Here is a 23052-nt window from a genome sequence, read left to right on the forward strand (position 1 = left end):
GGGAGGAGGGTCCAGTCCAGGAGGGTCCCACCCCTCCAGCCATAGGACCCTGATGGTGTGTTTTCTCCTCTCCTTTCTCGCCTTCCCTCATTTCTCCTAATTTTCTCCCCCTCTTTTGTTTATGATGCGTGTTTGTCCTTGTCGCGCCACTCATTTAGAAGCGGTCTCCCCTGGTTAGGCCCGTCACCTGAGTCCTGTTAACACACAACAGCTGGGGGTTCCTCCCCTTCCCCTCACAGACCCCCATCCCTGGGCCAACCACTCTGGCCTTTTTGGGCGACTGATGGATGAAAGGCAGCTGGTCCCACCGTGGTGGTGACGGGATGAAAAATGATTTCCTTTATGACAGACAAAACGCATAGGACTCTCCAGGTTGGTGGGAGTTCTGATACACCACCATGCATTATAATACTGCTTTTTAAGCATTCTTCCTTTTGTCTTTGTTGCTTTGCATGAAATGTATTTTTTATGAAACAATAAAACAAACAATGTTTGCATGTCTGCTAAAGTAGTGTGTCAGTTTGGGCAACTATTTGAGGTAATACTGTTTACAAACAAGGTTTCACTTCCATTTTCCAAATCTACGCAGGGATGCATGACAGAAAACACTTCTTTAAATCTTCTCAAAACTCATCAGCTTTGGTCGGAGCACCTCATAAAAACTCACTCGTAGCACGACTCATAACAACGCAATGTAGAAATACTGTAACGTTCGTAATTCAACCTTATATGACATAAAAATCGGTGTCTCAGACTGCCATGAAAATAGTCGGCGGAGGCCAGGATAGACGGGGAGGGACAGATAGACGAGGTGAGCTGTCAAGGTGCAACATTTCAGGCCTTTTAAAGTGGTCATAAATGGCCGTGCCTGGCCCTGCTCAGCAGCCTTTCACAGACAGAAGTGCCAGGGTACAAATTGGAGTAATAAATGAGTGTGTGGCGACCGCACTACTCAATGTGGATGGTGACTGTGACCTGCGGGGCCTCATATGAGAGCGAGCGAAACCTTGCCTGTGTGTGTTCATATTTGTACATGTATATGTGTATGTGTATATGTGTAGCCTACAGCATATGTGTGTGGGGAAGGCCAGTAAACTCCTTCGTAACAGTGAGTTGGAGGGAGGGAGGGTAGTTTATATGGTAGTTGGCTTGGTCTTCATCCTCTCCTGCATGCACCTCCGCCCCCCAACAGTCTGCCCCATGTCTCAGTCCTACTGGGCCAGTTTGATTGAAACATAGAAACACAGACATATTTCAAGTCAAGAGGGGCGTTCTGGAATGTTCTGACACCAGTCCGACCCACAACTTCTCCCCATCACACTATCACACTCCCCTCTGCCTTTTCAAGCTTTCTTTTCCTCTCTCCCCTTCTCCCTAGCTCTCTTCCCACTAAAGCAGCACTGGTCACTTTCAGCCTTTGGAAGCAGCCTGTGGACACACACACACACACCTCATTGGGGTGTAAATCCTTTCAATCCCCCATACCATGGGAAGTGTTCACCTAGTGTCTCGCTTCATGGCCCATTCCCATCTCCTATAATGGTGGTCCTGCTCTGGCTGTGCTCATCCGACCAGGGGCAAGAGGTTAATCCCCCACACACACCTTTCCTGTATGTGTCTTTGGGGGGGGGGGGGGGGGGGGGGGGGGGCTGTGTGTGTGTGTGCATGTGTGGGTGCCTGTGTGCATATGTATGTATTTGGGCTACAGTCCCCCAGGCAGCCAGGCTTAGCTGAGCACCAAAATTCAAGGAGAGTACGATAGGGAAACATGTCTGCTGCCAGCCAAGAAGCCCTCTTCAACCTGTCTGCCGTCACACTGGAGCATTCTGACTGAAGTCAGTTTGAAGCCATGTTCCAAATGGGCCCTGGTAGAAAGTAGTGCACTATTAAGGAAAAAGGGTGCCATTTGGGATGTATGCTATGTCTCTGTCTGAGAATGTGAAAACAGCACCAATGGAGGGCTAGATGTTACCTAAATAACTAATAGGTCCAAGAAAATTATCTCAACTTATATAATATATTTTCTTTCCGCAATGAATAACAATGAAAACACTTTGCTTCATAACAGCTCCCTATGGGTGACTATGTTATATAAAGGCCAGCAAAGAGTGGAAAATGAATAAAATTCATGGAAGGCCAGTAAACTCCTTCATAACAGTGAGTTGGAGGGAGGGAGGTAGGGGAGGGTCGTTTATACAGGGGTTGGCTTGGCCTCCACCCTCTCTTGCGTGCAGCTCCGCCCCCCCAACAGTCATTCCCATGTCTCAGACCTAGTGGGTCAGTTTGATTGAAACACAGCCATACAGTACTTCAAGTCAAGAGGGGCCATATTAAAATACTACTTGGTGTTTGCGGGCGAGCGGTGTATACACCCCTTCGCCACTGGAATAAAGGTCCGACCCAAAACAACTGAATGGTGAAAACAAAGAGAGGAAGCATGGTGAGAGGGAGGAGGGATGAGAAGAATGAGGGGACTGGGCAGTATTGATGGCAGGGCTGACGGGGGGGGAGTCCTGTCTCTTTTAGCCCCCAAGCATAGTCACTTTGTATGCAGATTCCGCCAACAATAAATCCATTACTGATGTGGTCTAATCCCATGCGTGTGGCCAGCTAATAGAAACATTGTTTGCCCTGGAAGAGGATTACTTTAATCTAGTAATGGTCTGCTTGTCCTATGGAAGGGGAGCATAGGGCCACAAGGAACCCCATTGTCCAGAGGGGCAATTGCCCCCATTCTCCCGAATTCCCTCCACTGACCCTCTCTATTCTGTCTACTGTACGCCAGCCATCTGGAGAAACTGTTCTGTCCCCACACTATCACAATGAGATGAGAATGGAAGATTAGAATTGGTTGTTCTGGTTCCACCTCCCCCACCCCTCTCTTTAGGGTACTGTATCTCAGTACGATAATGAAGATCTCTGAATACTAAGCAAAGTCTGATGAATAATTGAAAATTAGGTTTGAAAAGGTGCTTAATAGTTAGATTCCCAACTGATCTCTTGAAGAGTGTTTTATGGCTTTCTAAAAAAACGACCAACCATCCAACCAACTATCACAGCCTTGGGATAGATATGGTGTAAAATAAGTATAGAGGGGCTAGGGTTCAGCTGGTGTGATGTTTAGTTTGAGAATGCAGCCCGGAGGCACTGTCGTTCCACACAAACAAGGAGTTGATGAGTGGTCAAACATAAAAACGTCTCCGCCTTTTCTCTAAAAGCTGTATACCATAAAATGGACAATAACAAAACATAAAAAGCTTCATTGAACAAAGATTGAATTTTGCAGTAGCATTGCCCAAAACCGAAATGGTAGATCTAGTATCTAGTGTCCTGAAGAGAAATATTATATTTTGCACCTGTACTGTAAACTCAATTCAATTAAATTGGTTATCTCGGGTTGGAAAGTGGGCAAAAAGACAGACTGCGTCGCGCATATTTACTCACAGAATGTGTGTGGGCTCGGAAGCTTTCTTGGTGCCCACCTTACAATGTGGGACAGCTTGCCAAATCCCATACGCCTCTATATCCACCTTCCCTCAGGAGCCAATGCGGGGTTAAAAAAAAACGAGTTCTGAACATCATCGAAATGACTCATGCACACAAAACAGCAGAGAGACATGACTGAAATGCAGAATCTGGACTGGGACTGGGCAGTGAGCGAGACCGAGAGTTGTATTGGGTGCACACATCGGTGATAAAAACCAGGCCCGTTTTCAATCTGTTTATCTGTGCTCATTTCCAGGTTTTGACATAACTTTTTTTGCCACTTGCCCTTTGGACATGTAGGACAGATTTTTTACTTGTCCAAAAGCTCAAATCACTATGATTAAGTCTTTGGCTGCTGGACATTAAAATAATGTTCATTTGAAAACCAATACAACATGAGAAGAATGCTGGTTTCAATGGCCTATTAAGTGTTTATATGGTCATATATTGGCTAGGCTACTTTGAAACAAGGTAAGACATGCTTTATAAAATTACATAAAATGTCCAGGTTTTAAACAATTACGTTTATGGTTAAATAGTTTCAAAATACTGACCGCCTCCGCTCAGATTCAAAGTGGGTGATGTGCGGTGCGCAACAGGCACCGTCCTTCACTCTCCGGTCTTGTGACCAATTGATCTGAGTGAACTTTGCCTCAAGTAGGCTATGTCAACAGAATCAAGTCTTTAGACGTTAATTATCCTTCATTTGTCAAACATGACTGGCGTTTAGCCTATATTTATGAAATTAGAAGTCTCATTTAAGTTTGTCCACATTTTCTGGCGCCTCCCTCATGTCAGGATTGGTTTGGACATGAGGCTGTAGCCAATATGCATATCACCTACACTTTGACATGTCGTTTTTTTTTTTTAATTGATGTACATGGAAAATCTTTTTTTTTTATTTAACACTTTTTCTCCCCAATTTTGTGACATCCAATTGGTAGTTACGATCTTGTCTCATCGCTGCAACTCCCCAACGGACTTGGGAGAGTCTTGCTTCCTCTGAAACATGACCTGCCAAGCTACGCTGTTTCTTGACACACTGCTCGCTTAACCCGAAAGCCAGCCGCAACAATGTGTCGGAGGAAACACCAACATCCAATTCTGAATGGAATAGGCCTTGAATGTTTGATATTGTGATTAGTCAGACTTTGTCAACATTGTCCATTCGGACAGCTTAAATCTATATTCTTCTTGTCTGACCATTTTTTTACTTGTCCTGGATAAGAGGACAAAAGTCGGGAGATTTAGTGGTTGGGAGATTTAGAATAGATGCTTACGCAAACACGGCAAGGCCGGAGACAATGCCAGACACCACATTGTTCTAGCATCTAGTGGCATGCGCCAACTATTACACTGTTGGTTCCTTCCTGCTTTTGTGCTATTGCTGTAATCGAGGTACATGTCATGTTATCACCTTTGTATATTGGATAGAGATAGGATAGAAGGCAGATTGAATAGGAGGCGGTTTGTGTGTGTTATGCTAGGTGTCAGCAATCTCCACAGAGAACACACACACATACACGCCTCTGTCACTTCTGTCTCATTCTGGCTGGGGACGGTGAGTTTGACAGGGTACGATTGCATGTGTCCTCACTGCCCACACGGCGGTCAGTCAGTTTGGCAATGTCAGCTTTCCTGATTTTGTGCATTGTGTGGTTGTTGTCGGTTGCTGATACTTCTGTCTCATCTCGGAGACGGTCAAGACTGTGTGAGTCAGCGGACAAGTGTCCAACTGTATGTGTCCATTCATGACGTAGGGGCAGTGTGGGAGCTCCCGATTAACAATTGGTCCAGGAACAGATGGCGAAGGTGTGCTTTTTACTGACTTTCTGCAAACCGCGGTGCCCAGTGCTATGTCAAATGTGCTGAGTGTCGTTTACCCAGTGCCCATTAACGTGCCCTGCTCATGAAGACTCCCAAACAACTCCCTCAAGTGTGGCAGAGAAAAGAGGGTGTGGAGTTCAAATGCACCCATTTTCCACACGTCAACAAACTCCAAAGCAAATGGATGTGAGATGAAATCCATTTAGATCCAGTCGAATGACTTAAGCTCTTCTCTGACCTTTCCAACTCTGAAGCGGTGGTCATCTTAAGGTGAACTTCAGCTTAGAGAGTTTAAACGGTCATTTGCTTGGTCATTTACCATTTGTGGAGGGTTAAAAACAAATAAATCCCCTTGAAATGTGTTTTTAATACAACAATGTATGGTATTGTTGAACGCCCAGAGTTTAATGTGTCTGTAAATAAAATGTTCCCAGTCAATTAAGCAAAAACTTGACTTTGAATCAGCCTCTCGTCTGGCAGGCAGAAGGCTGCCAGACGAGAGGACGATGCAACAAAATGAATGGAATAATAAAGCAGCCGTTGATAGCATCTAAAAACAGCAATATATTCACCGAGCCTGACCCCACAGGAGTCTATTTTTGAACCGCATCTTATTCCCGAACAACATGCTTTTGAAATATATCCCAACAAATTTGAGGAATTCTGTGATCACAGTATAACAAGGTTACAGGACTCCAATTAGCAGTTCTCCGATTGCATAACAGTTTGGGAACTAACAGAATCTGACAGACGGTGGAGGTCAGTGGGAGGGTCTGGTGGATTTGACAGTGTGGCGGTATAGCCGGCGGAGCTAGTGATCTGTAGCCATGAGACATAATGTAGTGTGATTAGTCACAACGGTCGGAGCGGGCCTTTATTGTTCTCTACGGCGGTCTGCGTGGTTCTGCCACAACACAGGGCACACAATGGCCCTGCAGATGTCCCACTGCTCATTAGCATGGGGCAGGGGTGGATGGAGTGTGTGTGTGTGTGTGTGTGTGTGTGTGTGTGTGTGTGTGTGTGTGTGTGTGTGTGTGTGTGTGTTGGGGGTTACGGGGTACTTTTATAAAGCTCTTCCTCACACCACCTGTTGTCATCTCCTCTTGACCCCCATCCTCCCTCTCTCTACACAACACACACACCACTGGCCCCAGGCCACCAGTACAGGTCTTGGTCTCGTTAGCCCTTATCTGGTCTAATTCATTCATGATCCTATGAGAAGGTCAGATTTGGCCGGTGGGGCCAGCTCGATGACCACCAGAGGGAAGGGGGACAAGAGGGGCCAGCCAGGGTCCCAGCCTCACCTCGGGCCATCTGACCCCTCCTTTTGTGGTTAGCCCCCTTGGTCCTGTCCTCTGCCCCGTCCTCAGCCTACACAAGCCTGGCGGCAAGCCCACTGATGTCATTAGTGAAGCCTGGACACACAGGAGGGCTCAGAGAGAGTCCAACTCTGAGACAGACCAACTCAGGGATATCAACTCTGAAAGATCAACTCAAAGACTGACCAACTCAAAGACTGACCAACTCAAAGACTGACCAACTCAAAGAGAGGTCAACTCAGAGACTGACCAACTCAGAGACTGACCAACTCAGAGACTGACCAACTCAGAGACTGACCAACTCAGAGACTGACCAACTCAAAGAGAGTAATTCAGAGACTGACCAACTCAGAGAGATCAACTCAGAGACAGTCCGACTCAAAGACAGTGGCAAATTGCCTTGGAACCACTGATGTCCCTAATCTCTGCTGGCGACTATGGGCCCAGGCCTATATTTCAGGATTTCTGCTCCTAGCTAGACATGAGGTTGGAAAAAGCTCAGTCAGGAGTGTGAAGCAGTTATGGAGAAACGTGGCCCATATTGGCCCTGACCAGGGTTAATAACAAAGAGGGAAACCAGCCTGGAGCTGCCTGAGGAGAGTGTGCCCTGTAGCAGCTTGGCCATTTCAAAATGGAGGGAGGCAACTCAGACACCCTTATCTGCCAAGTCCCCCCCTTCCTCCCAGTTCCTAATCCCCTCAAACCTCCAAATCTATTTTTCTGGAGGAAGGGTGGGGGTGTGTGTTTGTGTGCGTGTGTGCTTCAGCTGCTTCTCAGACACTGCCGTCCTGGATTAGGATGGGTGATAAAGTTGGCCCTGCTCCTGCCACACACATACAAACACAGACACACACAAACATAAAAAACAGAGACACACACACACACACACTGAACCACACACACACCAGATAGAGGAGGGAGGGTGATAGTGTCGTCAGATCCTCCCCTCACCTGTGAATTCCCAGAATTCCCCCGACAGCTGCCATCCTGCCCCCACCTGTTCCCCTGGAAACCACAGCTGACCTCCACATGACCTTCAGGCTCTTTTTTGGACCTCCCTCTCTCCCAAGTTACCCCAGGCAATCCTATTTCAAATGTATCTCAGGGACTGATCCTGCTCCCTGTCCCCCTCTTGTACACCTCCATGCCCCTCCTCCTCAAACATATTCATGAACCATAAAAGCAGCGGTAGAGACAGAGACAGAGACAGGGTCATAAAACCTTCAGAGCAATATAAAACACCAAACAATTGACTGGCGACCTGGGGACAGGCAGTCTGAATTTCAAACAGCTTCTCTTCAGTTGGGTCTATTGTACAGCGATGGCTATTACCTTGCATTTTTAGCCGTAAAATGTGATATGGTCTTTGATGTGGATGCCATCCACGAAACACACACATAGGTGAACACATTCAACACAGACACAGTAATGTACTATATATACACAATGACACATATACACACACACACACTCACAGTATGGACAGTGCCTGTCTGGTCTGTAGACCACCACTCATCTGTGCTGCTCAGTGCCTCTCCGCTGGTAGCAGATGGAGCAACTAGAGGTTAAACCCCCTGAACCTGTGAGTGAGCCATCCCACCGAGCAATCTGGCTCCTACCCCCAGCTCACTAACTAGCAAAGAGCCATTGAAAGGCTACTGCCATGCCCGCCCCATACCCGCGCCACACCGATGCCATGCTGTGCCCCTGGCATGGGCACAGTGGCACAGAGGGTCCTGGCATCCAGGGTCGTATTTCAGGCATCACCATCATCATGCAGGCACCATTGGCACGCGCCCACTGATGGAGATGAGCAGTTCCTCTCTTGGCGACCCCAGCCATGAGCCAGCCCTGGGGCCAATGATCCGAAAGTCAGATGTGTGCGCACACACACACACACTCATATAACCATGGGGTTGCAGACAGAGAAAGAGGAAACATAGGATCCTTATCTTCTGGGGAGAGGAAATGGTAGGTATGAGCAGTGCCACTGATCCACAATGGGCAGTGTGTGGGGGTGTGTGTTGTAGTAAGGGATGTGTGTGTTGGTGGGGGGGGGGTGTCCTCTCCCTGAGGGTCGTAGCAGGCATTCGGTGTGTATGTGCGTATCTCGGTCGAAAGCCAGCTGCAGGGTGAATTGGTCTCAGAGATACCAGCTTCAGAGACCAGCAGAGACACAGGGCTCCAGAGACTAGGTCAGGATGCCAGTACCTCATGGCCATAGGATTAGGAGTGACCCAGTGAAGCAAGAGAGAAACCTGTATAGCACTGACTTGGTGAAACCAGACACGCATCAAATGGAGACAAGAGAAGCTGAGAGCCATCATTGGCTCATTCAACCACTTTCCATTGCAACTCTTCCTTAGACCATACAGTGTAAATGAGAATGCCTTCTCAATCAACTTACCCTGGTAAAAGAAAGGTATGTCTTCTGTAAAACCAGCACCAGTCTTAGAGCTAACATAAGCAGCCCGCCTCAAAAATACCACCATGGCATATAAGGCTGAAAATACTAGTCAGACAAATCATGATTCCAACAAAAACATTTCCACTACACATTGCCTTATTCCTCAGCTCCCAAAGTATCCTGTGTTCTGCAGCCTACTCCACTTCCCCTAGCACAGACGATTACCTCCTAAGGCTTTACTGCTGAAAGTACACCCTTCTGAACGGCCAAGAACACAACTCCAATCTGCTTGCTCACAGCCAATCCCATAAAACATGTGGCTATTTGAGGCATCGGGATATGAGAGCAAGACAAAGTAAAAAGATAATCCTTGGAGTTATGCTCTCCGTTCAGGTGACTGACGTACGCCTTAACGACCCCGCCAAAGAACAAGCATGGGACTAATTTATGTTAGTGTTTCCGTGGAAGCATTCAGGGGGAAATTAGGCTTGAAGATTAGGTTATAGGGCTGGAGCCTTCCAAAACAGGATGCAGGACCCAAGGTGTTACGACACCTCGGGTCCTGCGTCCTGTTTTGGAAGGCTCCAAAACAGGATATAGAGGGTATAGAGTTTCACTGACTTGTGGATTGAAGGGGAGATGTTATCGCCCCTTTTTTCTCTTCTCTTAAGCTGTTTCTTATTACTGCATCGGGAGGTGAGTTTCATGTTATGGGGGGTTTAAAGGCAGAAGAATTTAGAAATTCCTGAGATGTTTGCAAGTTTTAAGGCGAGCAATATTGGCTCCAATATACACTCCACAAAAGGATGGATGAAAGCATTTGACTTTCTCTGCTACCTTAGTAAAAACAGTTTCTGTGCTTCAGGGCTAATTTGAGGGGGGATCGTTAGTCATGTGGCAAAGACAGCCTTCACAAGAATTTAGCTCTAATAGATATGTGTATGTTGCTGTCAATACTGTATACAAACAACAGTCTGTCAGATAAACTGCTTACATCATCCTATAAGAGATTCTGAGGAATTGGGTAACTGTAGCCTCCCAGGGCTACAGTGAAAATCAGGCAACAATACATACAAAGAAACCACCTTCAACTCATATCAGGAAAAACTTAATAAAACAGCTTGAAAATACTGAAATACTCAAATTACCAGGTGTTGTTGTAGAACGGAATTACATAATGAAATCCTAATGCAATAGCGCATTGGCTAATCTAATAGTGAAATCAAATTGGCTCGTCCACATTTCATTACAGCAGAACAGATATCAGCAGTGTCCAATTGTGAAAAGTTGCTAGGCGCCAACTTCCATTGCTTTCCAATCTCAAAGGTTTTTCTATAGTGTGTGCGTGTGCGTGAGATGATTTCGGGGGCTAACACCTGGAAACAGCAACCATTGGCTGTTCTTGCTACACTTTCCCTTTCCAATGGCACTTATTCGCTTGAGTTGTCACTTATTCGCATTAATGAACCCAGTCCAGGAAGATTGACTGTCTTCTCTGTCAGTGCTATACAGTGCTATTCTCCAGCCATCTCTGCCATCTTGGCTGACACCAAGAGCCAAAATGTCAGACAAAAGCAAAGGCACTTACTTGCCACCTCCAGCGATGCATTGCGACTGACGGCCTCGCCTAGGTAGTTGCGTGCCACACACACATAGACCCCCTCGTCAGGCTTGCTCCGTCGACCGTGGACGATACGCAGGAAGAAGAGGGAGCCGCTGGGAAGCAGCATACGGTGGGAGCGCGGGTCTTCCCTGTCTGTCTCCACTCGTTCGCCATCTTTGTACCACTCCACCATGGGGCTGGGACGCCCCTCGGCCTTGCAGTTGAGGGTGGCTGGTTCGCCCTTGGACACGATCAGGTCAGAGGGGTGCTCCACAATCCGCGGGGGGGCATCCTCCAACCTGGGCCGGGATCCTGGAATAGAGAGAGAGGGGGTAACGGGTTAAAAGTGTACTCTGTTGTGTGACTTGTTGTCAGTAAGTAGGTAAAAGCAGGAGAGAGTGAAGAGGGTGAATAATCTTCTATGTTGTGAATATGCACTAACTTTCTGGAAGGGAGAGGGGATAGGGCTCCTTGAGTATGCACTAACTTTCTGGTGGGGATAGGGCTCCTTGAGTATGCACTAACCTTCTGGAGGGGATAGGGCTCCTTGAGTATGCACTAACTTTCTGGAGGGGAGAGGGCTCCTTGAGTATGCACTAACTTTCTGGAGGGGAGAGGGCTCCTTGAGTATGCACTAACTTTCTGGAGGGGAGAGGGCTCCTTGAGTATGCACTAACTTTCTGGAGGGGAGAGGGCTCCTTGAGTATGCACTAACCTTCTGGAGGGAAGAGGGCTCCTTGAGTATGCACTAACTTTCTGGAGGGGAGAGGGCTCCTTGAGTATGCACTAACTTTCTGGCGGGGATAGGGCTCCTTGAGTATGCACTAACCTTCTGGAGGGGAGAGGGCTCCTTGAGTATGCACTAACTTTCTGGAGGGGAGAGGGCTCCTTGAGTATGCACTAACTTTCTGGAGGGGAGAGGGCTCCTTGAGTATGCACTAACTTTCTGGAGGGGAGAGGGCTCCTTGAGTATGCACTAACTTTCTGGCGGGGATAGGGCTCCTTGAGTATGCACTAACCTTCTGGCGGAGATAGGGCTCCTTGAGTATGCACTAACCTTCTGGCGGGGAGAGGGCTCCTTGAGTATGCACTAACTTTCTAGAGGGGAGAGGGGATAGGGCTCCTTGAGTATGCACTGCCAAGGGTTTTTGTTTAGAGTGAGTGAGTGAGTGAGTGAGTGAGTGAGTGAGTGAGTGAGTGAGTGAGTGAGTGAGTATGAGATAAGAATAATTCCAACAGGTTTTGATGCTGTAGTGCTTAGAAATTGCTTCCTTGTCATTCCCCCAAGTTTTAATGACAGTGTGTTGATGGGACAATTATGGATGAATAGCAACAGGAGCAGAAACACTAGCACCGTGGGGCGAGATTGTTTTTTTAGAGAATTTTTCTCCCGGTGTTTGTCAGAATAATTAAGGAGATGCATCCCGATTTTTGATGACTTGTCGGCAAACCAAGATGGAGGAGGAGGCTCTCAAGACCTCTCCACAGAGCCAGGTGTGAGAATGTAGGTTCAAATTGTGTCTGATAACAACTGACAAGAGGGCGGCTTCGTATCCACTGGGCGAATATTTTTCCTTCCACGGTCGAATCCTCCAGGGTTATAGGATTAACAAGTCAAAGGTAGATGGCTTTTAGTTGATGGAGGAGATACAAGATGATTGTATTGAGTGATGGACCCTCGCTCAAACCTATTACTTTCTTATAGAAGGAATGTGTGGAATCTTGATGTAAAGGAAATGGTGGTAGATGGAATTTCAAATCATATGTTAAACAGCAAATGTGATAGCTTGACCTTAGTTAGTGGCTAATATCTTAGAGTATCATGGGTCGTTATCATAGAGAATGATAGGCCTTTCAAAGCAAATCCTTGAACTGGCTGCTAAATCTTAACTTGAATACTGCCTCTCGAAGAGCACAAATAACCTGTATTCCAGCAGAGCTTGGTCTACTCATGCCTATAACCAAGTATAACACAGAATCTGACGGTCTACTAAACAAGAAAACACTCTCCATTTGTTTGTGGAGAGTAGTGTCTTCCCTCTAGGGCAGACTCTGCAGAAGAACAGTATCGGACCAACTGACACTCAGCTAATAGCTTTTAGGGTGTAGATCTACGTTGAGGGGGTTGGTGGAAGGTTGACGGGGAAACCCAGCATGACAGTGCTTTAAGAGCCCCTTCATAAATATTACAGGCCGGGCCTGTCAGAGCAGCCCATGTGGGAACGTTAAGCAAAGGTTTTTAAAGGGGAAGGGACCGTGGTCTGAGACTGAGCTAATGTTATGTGGGCATTTTTAAAGCAACCAAGCACCTAACTGGAAATGGAGCAAAATGTTATGCAAAGGTTTTTAAAGGAGAAGAATACATTGCCTGAGATTGAGCTAAAATGTCATGCTTGGGTTTCCAAGCAGAAGGATGCATAACTTGAAATGAGCAAGATATTAGACAAATGTTTAGATACTGGTAAACTGGTAAAGGCCAAGAGATGGAGTTCAATGTTATTATAACGGTCGGTGCTGTTTAAGATTAGGGAGGACGATTGTTTTAAATGTGTGTGGCCTTATTCCTACCTCTCTTGGGTAGGGGGCAGTATTTTCATGGCCGGATGAAAAACGTACCCAAATTAAACTGCCTACTGCTCAGGCCCAGAAACTAGAATATGCATATTATTAGTAGATTTGGATAGAAAACACTCTGAAGTTTCTAAAACTGTTTGAATGATGTCTGTGAGTATAACAGAACTCATGGCAGGCAAAAACCTGAGAAAAATCCAACCAGGAAGTTGAAAATCTGAGGCTGTAGTTTTTTAAAAATGAATTCCCTTTCCAAACTACAGTGACTTAGGGGTCATTTTGCACTTCCTAAGGCTTCCACTAGATGTCAACAGTCTTTAGAAAGTTGTTTGAGGCTTCTATGGTGAATTTTGAGGGAATAACAGCCGGTTCAAGCAGTGGACTGTCTGAGGTCATGTAGTTACTTCATGCGCATTCACGCATGGCTAGCATTTTATTTTTCTTCTGTAATGAATACGCTATTGTCCGGTTGGAATATTATCAATTATTTATGTTAAAAACACCCTAAGGATTGATTGTAAACATCATTTGACATGTTTCTACAAACGGTAATGGAACTTTTGAGCTTTTCGTCTATTGATTTGCGCTCCCGCATCGTGCCTTTAGAATAGTGTTCTGGACGCGCCAACAAAACGGAGGTATTTGGACATAAATTATGGACTTTATCGAACAAATGAACATTTCTTGTGGAAGTGGGAGTCCTGCGAGTGCATTCCGCCGAGGATCAGCAAAGGTAAGGAAAGATTTATAACACTAATTTAAAGTTTTGTTGATGCCATGACTTGGCGGGTAGCTGTACAGCTTGCATTGATGGCTGAGCTCTGTACTCAGAATATTGAACAATGTGCTTTGTCCGTAAAGTTATTTTGAAATCTGACACAGCGGTTGCATTAAGAACTAGTGTATCTATAATTCTTTAAATAATTGTTATATATTTTGTCAACGTTTATGATGAGTATTTCTGTAAATTAATGTGCACATTCACCGGAAGTTTTGGGAGGCAAACATTTTCTGAACATCACGCGCCAATGTAAAATGCTGTTTTTGGATATAAATATGAACTTCATCGAACAAAACATACATGTATTGTGTAACGTGATGTCCTATGAGTGTCATCTGATGAAGATCGTCAAAGGTTTGTGCTTAATTTTAGCTGTATTTCTGGTTTTTGTGACGCCTCTCCTTGCTAGGAAAATGGCTGTGTGGCTTTTCTTGTTTAGGTGGTGTCCTAACATAATCTAATGTTTTGCTTTCGCTGTAAAGCCTTTTTGAAATCTGACAATGTAGTTGCATTAAGGAGAAGTGTATCTTTATATATAGTCGTATGTTTGAGAAATTTGAATTATGAGATTTTGGTTGTTTTGAATTTGCCTCCCTGCTATTTCACTGGCTGTTGGGAGTGTGTCCCGCAGGTGGGACAGTCACGTCCCACATACCCAAGAGAGGTTAAAGCATATTGGATTACTGTCATTCATATTCCATTCACCCAGCTCAATGTAACATCGATAGGTTTAGGCTACTACGTAATACACAAATTTGCCCTAAACAAATCATGAGGTTGCTACAACCTAGCCTACAAATTAAAGTTTATAACGTAGCTGCACAGGTAGAGAGACAAATATTGGAGTAATCAAGGTGACAGAGAGTAACACATTCACATTGCACAATCTTGCCAGCATCTAGCTGATCTAGGGTGTAATTATTAGTCCAAACAGTTGCAAAACAAAACAAGAGTTTCTATTGGACAAATTAAGTTAGATCCATCCCTGTTTCATTCACTTGCATTATTATTTTTTTAATTTGTAATTTATTTGTATATTTTATTTAACTAGGCAAGTCAGTTAAGAACACATTCTTATTTACAATGACGGCTTACACCGGCCAAACCCGGACAACACTGGGCCAATTGTGTGCTGCCCTATGGGACTCACAATCACGGCCGGTTGATACAACCTGGATTCGAACCAGGGTGTCTGTAGAGACACCTCTAGCACTGAGATGCAGTGCCTTAGACCACTGCACCACTTAAGAAACCTTTTCCAATAGAATCGGCGGAATGAACACACCCCTGATCACCTGCACACACAGTTCACTTACATAGCAGCCACATACAAACAGCATCATCACTTTGCTTGTTGTATAATTCCTTCTCGCATCTACGCGCTCTCCTCCTCTCACCTTTTCCCTTTGCTTGTGGACTTCAGTGTAGTCTGTGACCAGGTGAAAAACCTCTCCAAGCCAAACCTTCCTAAGTAGCCTTCCCTTGTGTGATCCGGAACGGTTCATAGGCTCCTGCCCTATCTCCTGTTTCTGTAGCGTGAGGCAGCTTGACATAGAAGTACACACCCTGGACAGGATGCTAGTCTATCGCAGGGTCTTACCCCCAAGCTATCTCCAAAATGTTGATTGCCAAGCAGAGACACATCAGGTCCCATCTTTTCAGGCTTTGGTATGACTCATCCAGGAATTGAACTCACAACCTTCCAATCTCAGAGTGGATACTCTAACCACTGAGGCCACTGAGTTGGTAACCCAAACCTTCATACTATAACCACTAACCGCTACACACAGCCTACATTGTTGTCACCACCATAGTCAACATAGCTACACTATATATAGTATGTGGACACCCCTTCGGCTATTTCAGCTACACTCGTTGCTGACAGGTGTATAAAATGGAGCACACTTCCATGCTATCTCCATAGACAAACATTGGCAGTAGAATGAAGAGCTCAGTGACTTTCAACATGGCACCGTCATAAGATGCCACCTTTCCAACAAGTTAGTTAGTCAAATTTTTGCCCTGCTAGAGCTGTCTGTCTTCGATTGCAAAACTCACTACCAAGTTCCAAACTGCCTCTGGAAGCAACGTCAGCACAAAAACTGTTCTTCGGGAGCTTCATGAAATGGGTTTCCATGGCCAAGCAGCCGCACACAAGCCTAAGATCACCATGTGTAATGCCAATCGTCGGCTTGAGTGGTGTAAAGCTCACCGCCATTGAACTCTGGAGCAGTTGAAATGCGTTTTCTGGAGTGATGAATCACGTTTCACCATCTGGCAGTCCGACAGATGAATCTGGGTTTGGCGGATGCAATGAGAACTACCTGCTCAATGCATAGTGCCAACTGTAAAGTTGGTGGAGGAGGAATAGTGGTCTTGGGCTGTTGTTCATTGGTCGGGCTAGGCCCCTTAGTTCCAGTGAAGGGAAATCTTAAAACTACAGCATACAATGACATTCTAGATGATTCTGTGCTTCCAACTTTGTGGCAACAGTTTGGGGAATGCCTTTTCCTGTTTCAGCATGACAATGGCCCCGTATACAAAGCGAGGTCCATACAGAAATCCTTTGTCAAGATCGGTGTGAAAGAACTTGACTGGCCTGCAAAGAGCCCTGACCTCAACCCCATTGAACACCTTTGCAATGATTTGGAACACCAACTGCGAGCCAGCCCTAATTGCCCAGCATCAGCGCCTGACCTAACTAATGCTCATGAGGCTGAAAGGAAGCAAGTCCTCGCAGAAATGTTCCAACACCTAGTGGAAAGCTTTCCCAGAAGAGTGGAGGCTGTTATAGCAGCCAAGGGGGAACCAACTCCATATTAATGTCCATGATTTCGACGAGCAGGTGTCCACATACTTTAATAAAACCGAAAGCATACCTTGACTTGGAAGAGTTCCAATGTTGGATAGCCTTAGCCAACAAGCTATCATAAATAGCATTCCTCTCTGTTTGAGTCAGGTTGTTGATTAAGCTAAATTAGCTAAGTGAATTAGCTAGCTAGGTAAATAGAAGTGAAAGTGAAAAAATACTGCAAAATATGGCTAGCTCTCTCTTTCTGCTGCTTCTCCTTCATTTTAAGAAATTAATTTAATCCAAACTCTTCAACTATTATCTTTCTCTCTCTGAGTCAACGACTCACCTCATTGTATGCACTGCAGTGGTATCTAGCTGTAGATTATGCTTTCAGTACTAGATTCATTCGCTGATCCTTTGATTGGATGAACAACATGTCAGTTCATGCTACAAGAGCTCTGATAGGTTGGAGGACATCCTCCAGAAGTCGTCATATTTACTGTGCAAGTCTATGGAAAGGGGTGGAAATCATGAGCCTCCTAGGATATGTATTGAAGTCAATGTACCCAGAGGACAGAAAGAAGCTGTCCTCTGGCTCCACCATGTTGCTACCCATGATAGTCCTGTTTAGACTACTGTGGACCTTCATGAAAAACAGTGTGTTTTAATCAAATATTTGGTGAATTTATCTAAAAAGGATAACTATTTCACTATTTTTATGAAATTCACTAAATAGGATGATAATCCCCTTCCTCTTCTGAGGAGCCATCGCTGTTATAAATTGGTGTTGTCACGTTCTGACCAGTAAAGGGGTTATTTGTTATTGTAGTTTGGTCAGGACGTGGCAGGGGGTGTTTGTTTTATGTGGTTCGGGGTTTGTTGGGCTATGTGTTTATGTAGAGGGGTGTTTGTTTAGAGTGTTCCGGGGTTTTGGTTAATGTTCTATGTTAGTTCTATGTTAGTATGTTCTAGTTTAGTCTTTCTATTTCTATGTTTAGTTGATGGGGTTGACCTTCAATTGGAAGCAGCTGCTCTTCATTGCTTCTAATTGAAGGTCTTATTTAAGAGGGGTGTTTTTGTCATGGGATTTGTGGGTAGTTGTCTCCTTGTTTAGTGTCTGAGCACATAACAGGACTGTTAGTTGTGGTCGTTGTGTTTGTATACGTGTTTTGTTTGGTTTTTCCTTCTTTTTACCAATTAATGAAGATGAGTATACATGCTCCCGCTGCACCTTGGTCCAATCATTACGACACCCGTTACAGGTGTTCAAGGGGTAAGGTGAGCTCTACATTGTACTACTTCTCCAATTGCAACTTGAAAAGGGAAAGAGGCTATTGAGTAGCTAACAAACTATGAGAGAGGACAGTAGACAGTCTGAAAGTAGGCCAATGCCTGACTGTCCGGAGAGATAGACATATAACTGACAAACCTAGGCTCTCTCTGGACTTATTCCCACCTGGCGTGGTATAGAGGGGCAAGAAAGTGTCAGCTTCAAAGCTTAATATGAACTCATGAAACCATGGGGAAGAGTATGGAGCTGAGCCTCCCTGAAATGTATACAGATTATGTCGGAAGTTTACATCCACTTAGGTTGGAGTCATTAAAATTCGTTTTTCAACCACTCCACAAATTTCTTGTTAACAAACTATAGTTTTGACAAGTCGGTAAGGACATCTACTTTGTGCATGACACAAGTCATTTTTCAAACAATTGTTTACAGACAGATTATTTCACTTATAATTCACTGTATCACAATTCCAGTTGGTCAGAAGTGTACATACACTAAGTTGACTGTGCATTTAAGGACAACAAAATCAATGTATTGAAGTGGCCATCACAAAGCCCTGACCTCAATCCTCTAGAATTTTTTTGGGGCAGAACTGAAAAAGCGTGTGCAAGGAGGCCTACAAACCTGACTCAGTTACACCAGCTCTGTCAGGAGGAATGGGCCAAAATTCACCCAAATTATTGTAGGAAGGTTGTGGAAGGCTACCCAAAACGTTTGACCCAAGTTAAACAATTTAAAGGCAATGCTACCAAATACTAATTGAGTGTATGTAAACTTCTGACCCACTGGGAATGTGATGAAAGAAATAAAAGTTGAAATAAATCACTCTCTACTATTATTATAACATTTCACATTCTTAAAATAAAGTGGTGATCCTAACTGCCCTAAGACAGGGAGGTTTTACTAGGATTAAATGTCAGGATTTGTGAAAAACTGAGTTTAAATGTATTTGGCTAAGGTGTATGTAAACTTCCAACTTCAACTGTAGATAAGGACTGTGTGTAAAAAAAAAAAAAAAAAGCCAGTTCAAATTCCGACCCTACCCATGTAAAGAGGGTTGGATAGTATCTAGATAGTGTTTGTGTGGCTGAACGTTATGCTGGCATTGTAAAAAAAAAAGTCTAATAAATCAATTTAATATACACCATCACAATGAATCCATCATTTATTTAAGGCAGGTCTAAAGAAACATTCTGAGAAATACACTTTTTGTGCTTATGGAACATTTCTGGGATCTTTTATTTCAGCTCATGAAACATGGGACCAACACTATACATGTTCCGTTATATTTTGTTCAGTATATATTATTTGATTTTATAGTAAGAAAAATATAATTGAACTTAGCTGAATAAAATAGAAAGGATATATTTCGCATTCCAGAGCGTGTGATGTGGCTATGTTGACCATAAAAGTGATCATTTGAAACAGGTCCTATACACTAGATTTAGAGTTATCTGGCTACTTTAGTTTTGAATGATACAAATCTTAGAATGTCAGAAAACTAAACATACAGTGCATTCAGAAAGTACTCAGACCCCTTGACGTTCTCCACATTTTGTTACGTTACAACCTTATTAAAAAAAAAATTAAAAAATAATCCTCAATCTACACACAATACCCCATCATGGAAAAAGCAAAAACAGGTTTTCTGAAATTTGACAATTTAATAAAAAGACTAACCGAAATATACGTTTGCATAAGTAATGAGACCCTTTCCCAGTACTGTGTTGAAGCACCTTTAGCAGCGATTACAGCCTTGAATCGTCTTGGGTATGACGCTACAAGCTTGGCACACCTGTATTTGGGGAGTTTCTCCCATTCTTCTCTGCAGATCCTCTCAAGCTCTGTGAGGCTGGATGGGGAGAGTCACTGCACAGCTATTCTCAGGTCTCTCCAGAGATGTTCAAGTCTGGGTTCTGGCTGGGCCACTCAAGGACATTCAGAGACGTGTCCCAAAGCCACTCCTGCATTGTCTTGGCTGTGTGTTTAGGGCAGTTGTCCTGTTGGAAGGTGAACCTTCGCCCCAGTCTGAGGTCCTGAGCGCTCTGGTCAAGGATCTCTCTGTACTTCGCTCCATTCATCTTTCCATCGATCCTGAATAGTCTTCCAGTCGCTGAAAAACATCACCACAGCATGATGCTGCCACCGCCATGCTTCGCCGTAGGCATGGTGCCAGGTTTCCTCCAGACGTGACACTTGGCATTCAGGCCAAAGAGTTTCATCAGACCAGAGAATCTTGTTTCTCATGGTCTGGTAGTCCTTTAGGTGCCTTTTGGCAAACTCCAAGCAGGCTGTCATGCGCCTTTTATTTGGGAGTGGCTTCCGTCTGGCCACACTACCACAAAGGCCTAATTGGTGGAGTGCTGCAGAGATGTTTGTTCTTCTGGAAGGTTCTCCCATCTCCACAGAGGAACTCTGGAGCTCTGTCAGAGTGACCATCAGGTTCTTGGTCACCTCCCTGATCAAGGCCCTTCCCCCCTGATTGCTCAGTTTGGCCGGGTGGCCAGCTCTATGATGAGTCTTGGTGTTCCAAACTTCTTCCATTTAAGAACAATGGAGGCCACTGTGTTCTTGGGGACCTTCAATGTTGCAGAGTTTTTCTTGGTGCCCTTCCACAGATCTGTGCCTCGACACAATCCTGTCTCAGAGCTCTACGGACAATTCCTTCAATCTCATGGCTTGGTTTTTGCTCTGACATGCACTGTCAACTGTGGGACCTTATATAGAGAGGTGTGTGCCTTTCCAAATCATGTCCAATCAATTTAATTTACCATGGGTGGACTCCAATCAAGTTGTAGAAACATCAAGGATGATCAATGGAAAGGGGGACACCTAGTCAGTTGTACAACTGAATGCCTTCAACTGAAATGTGTCTTCTGCATTTTTCCCATCCCCTCTAAATCAGAGAGGTGCTGGGCGCTGCCTTAATCAACATCAACATCCACGTCTTCGGCGCCCGGGGAATAGTGGGTTAACTGCCTTGCTCTGGGGCAGAATGACAGATTTTTACCTTGTCGGCTCGGGGATTCGAACCAGCAACCTTTCGGTTAACCCAACGCTCTAACCACTAGTCTACCTGCCACCAACAGGATGCACCTAACCTCAATTTTGAGTCTCACAGCAAAGGGTCTGAATACTTATGTAAATAAGGTTTTTCTGTTTTTTATTCTTACAAAATTTGCTAAAATCTCTATAAACCTGTTTTTGCTTTGCCATTATGGGGTATTGTGTGTAGATTGATGAGGATTTTTTTTATGTATTCCATTTAAAAAAAAATGTCTAATGTAACAAAATATGGAAAAGGGGAAGGGGTCTGAATACTTTCCGAATGCACTGTATACAGTATGGGCTGCATGATGTGACTATAGGCTAAGATGATTTGAAAAAGTTGCAAAAAAATATTGCGCTCTGTTCCTTGCCTCAGGCTGCACACTCTGTTCTCTCATCAAGTGATCATATTTCCACCAATCAGACTATTCTCAATTTAATCTTGTCTTTACTAATATGTAACATTTATTTTGATTTAGAACGGCCCATTATCAAATGGGCAGGAAAAGAGTCAAGGGAAAAAGGCATGTCATCCATATGTACTTTCTTTTGATTGTTTCTGGATTATATGCATATCGGTTTTTTATTATTATTGCAAGGTATTACTGCACTGTTGGAGCTAGAAACACAAGCATTTTGCTGCACCTGCGATAACATTGCAAATCTGTGTACGCGACCAATAAACTTGATCATAATTTGAATATTTCACCCCATGAATCAACCACTGTTTGAGGAGCATGTAGCGCCTCTCTGCATGGCAGGTGATATTCCATCCAAACTCTGTATGCCATGGACTTGCCAAACCTGTTCCTGCAGCTAACTGTGCTTCATTTGGGAAACCAAGTGAAATCTGTTCAGGAACATCGAAAGTAACATGTTGCCACAACTAAACATATTTCATTAAACTGTTGACAGCCCCTCTCTCAAGAAAGGAATGAAGAAGAGAGAGAAAAGAGAAGGAAACACACAGTGAGATATTCTGTAGCTAACGGTAATGTGACAGCCTATTCATTATGAAAATATAAAAATGCCCAATTACTAGGCTATTCAAAATCAAGTACAAATTCACTATAATGATAGTAAGCCGCCCTGCACAATCAATGAACCAACAGCATCACCTAGGCTTATACATTCTCCCCCAGACTCAAGGAAAGGAAGTGTGGAGCGTAGCATAAGGTAAGCAGTCCATCCAGTATGCCTAATAATACAGTCCACACTCAAAGGCTACTACTAGAATTGGTTTAATTTTGGATTATATACCAACTGTGTACCAAAGACATCTTAAATCATTTTTTTTTTCTTTTTTTTCTGCCATGCATTATATGCTGTAGGCTATTAGGCTATGTATTGTATAACAACACAATCATTATTTCACTTCTGTTTTGGGAGGGAGCTTGGGCTCATATAGGCCTATGCTTATTCCACTCAGTTTTAACCTAGTGTTGAACTTTCTTCAAATTGATCATCACAGTGAGGTGAGTTTTAAAAGCATGATTCTGTTTTGATGATAAGTGTTTGATTTGGGTACTACTAACGCATGTCCAGAGTGCATAAGAGGATATTACCGTGACTCAACGGTCACATGGAATTTGACTGCGGTCATGACTCATGACTGCTGGTGTGGCTTAATAAGGTCACCGCTACAGCCCTAGTTCAAAGGCAGAAAGATGTACAATGGTTTGGGTTTCCTTAACTGACCTGAGGAGAATTTGAAGTGCAATGTAGGCTATGGTCCTGTGTAGCTCAGTTGGTAGAGCATGGCGCTTGCAATGCCAGGGTTGTGGATTAGATTCCCATGGGGGACAAGTACGAAAAAAGGAATGAAAATGTATGCACACTACTGTAAGTTGCTCTGGATAAGAGTGTCTGCTAAATTACTAAAATGTAAATGTACAAATGCTACTCAATGTACTGCAACAGTGTTGAGC

General features: G+C 44.3%; 1 protein-coding gene across 2 annotated transcripts in view; it reads right to left on the reverse strand.

Annotated features, from left to right (window-relative positions):
- robo3 (roundabout, axon guidance receptor, homolog 3 (Drosophila)) overlaps positions 1-23052 on the reverse strand; it is a 248478-nt gene that overhangs the window by 112887 nt on the left and 112539 nt on the right. For both annotated transcript variants that reach the window (XM_029700135.1, XM_029700136.1), the window contains exon 2: positions 10628-10954. In XM_029700135.1, the coding sequence (XP_029555995.1) occupies positions 10628-10954 (327 nt within the window). The remainder of the gene's footprint in view (positions 1-10627; positions 10955-23052) is intronic.

Source organism: Salmo trutta, chromosome 19 (assembly GCF_901001165.1).
Source record: "Salmo trutta chromosome 19, fSalTru1.1, whole genome shotgun sequence".
NCBI lineage: Eukaryota > Metazoa > Chordata > Actinopteri > Salmoniformes > Salmonidae > Salmo > Salmo trutta.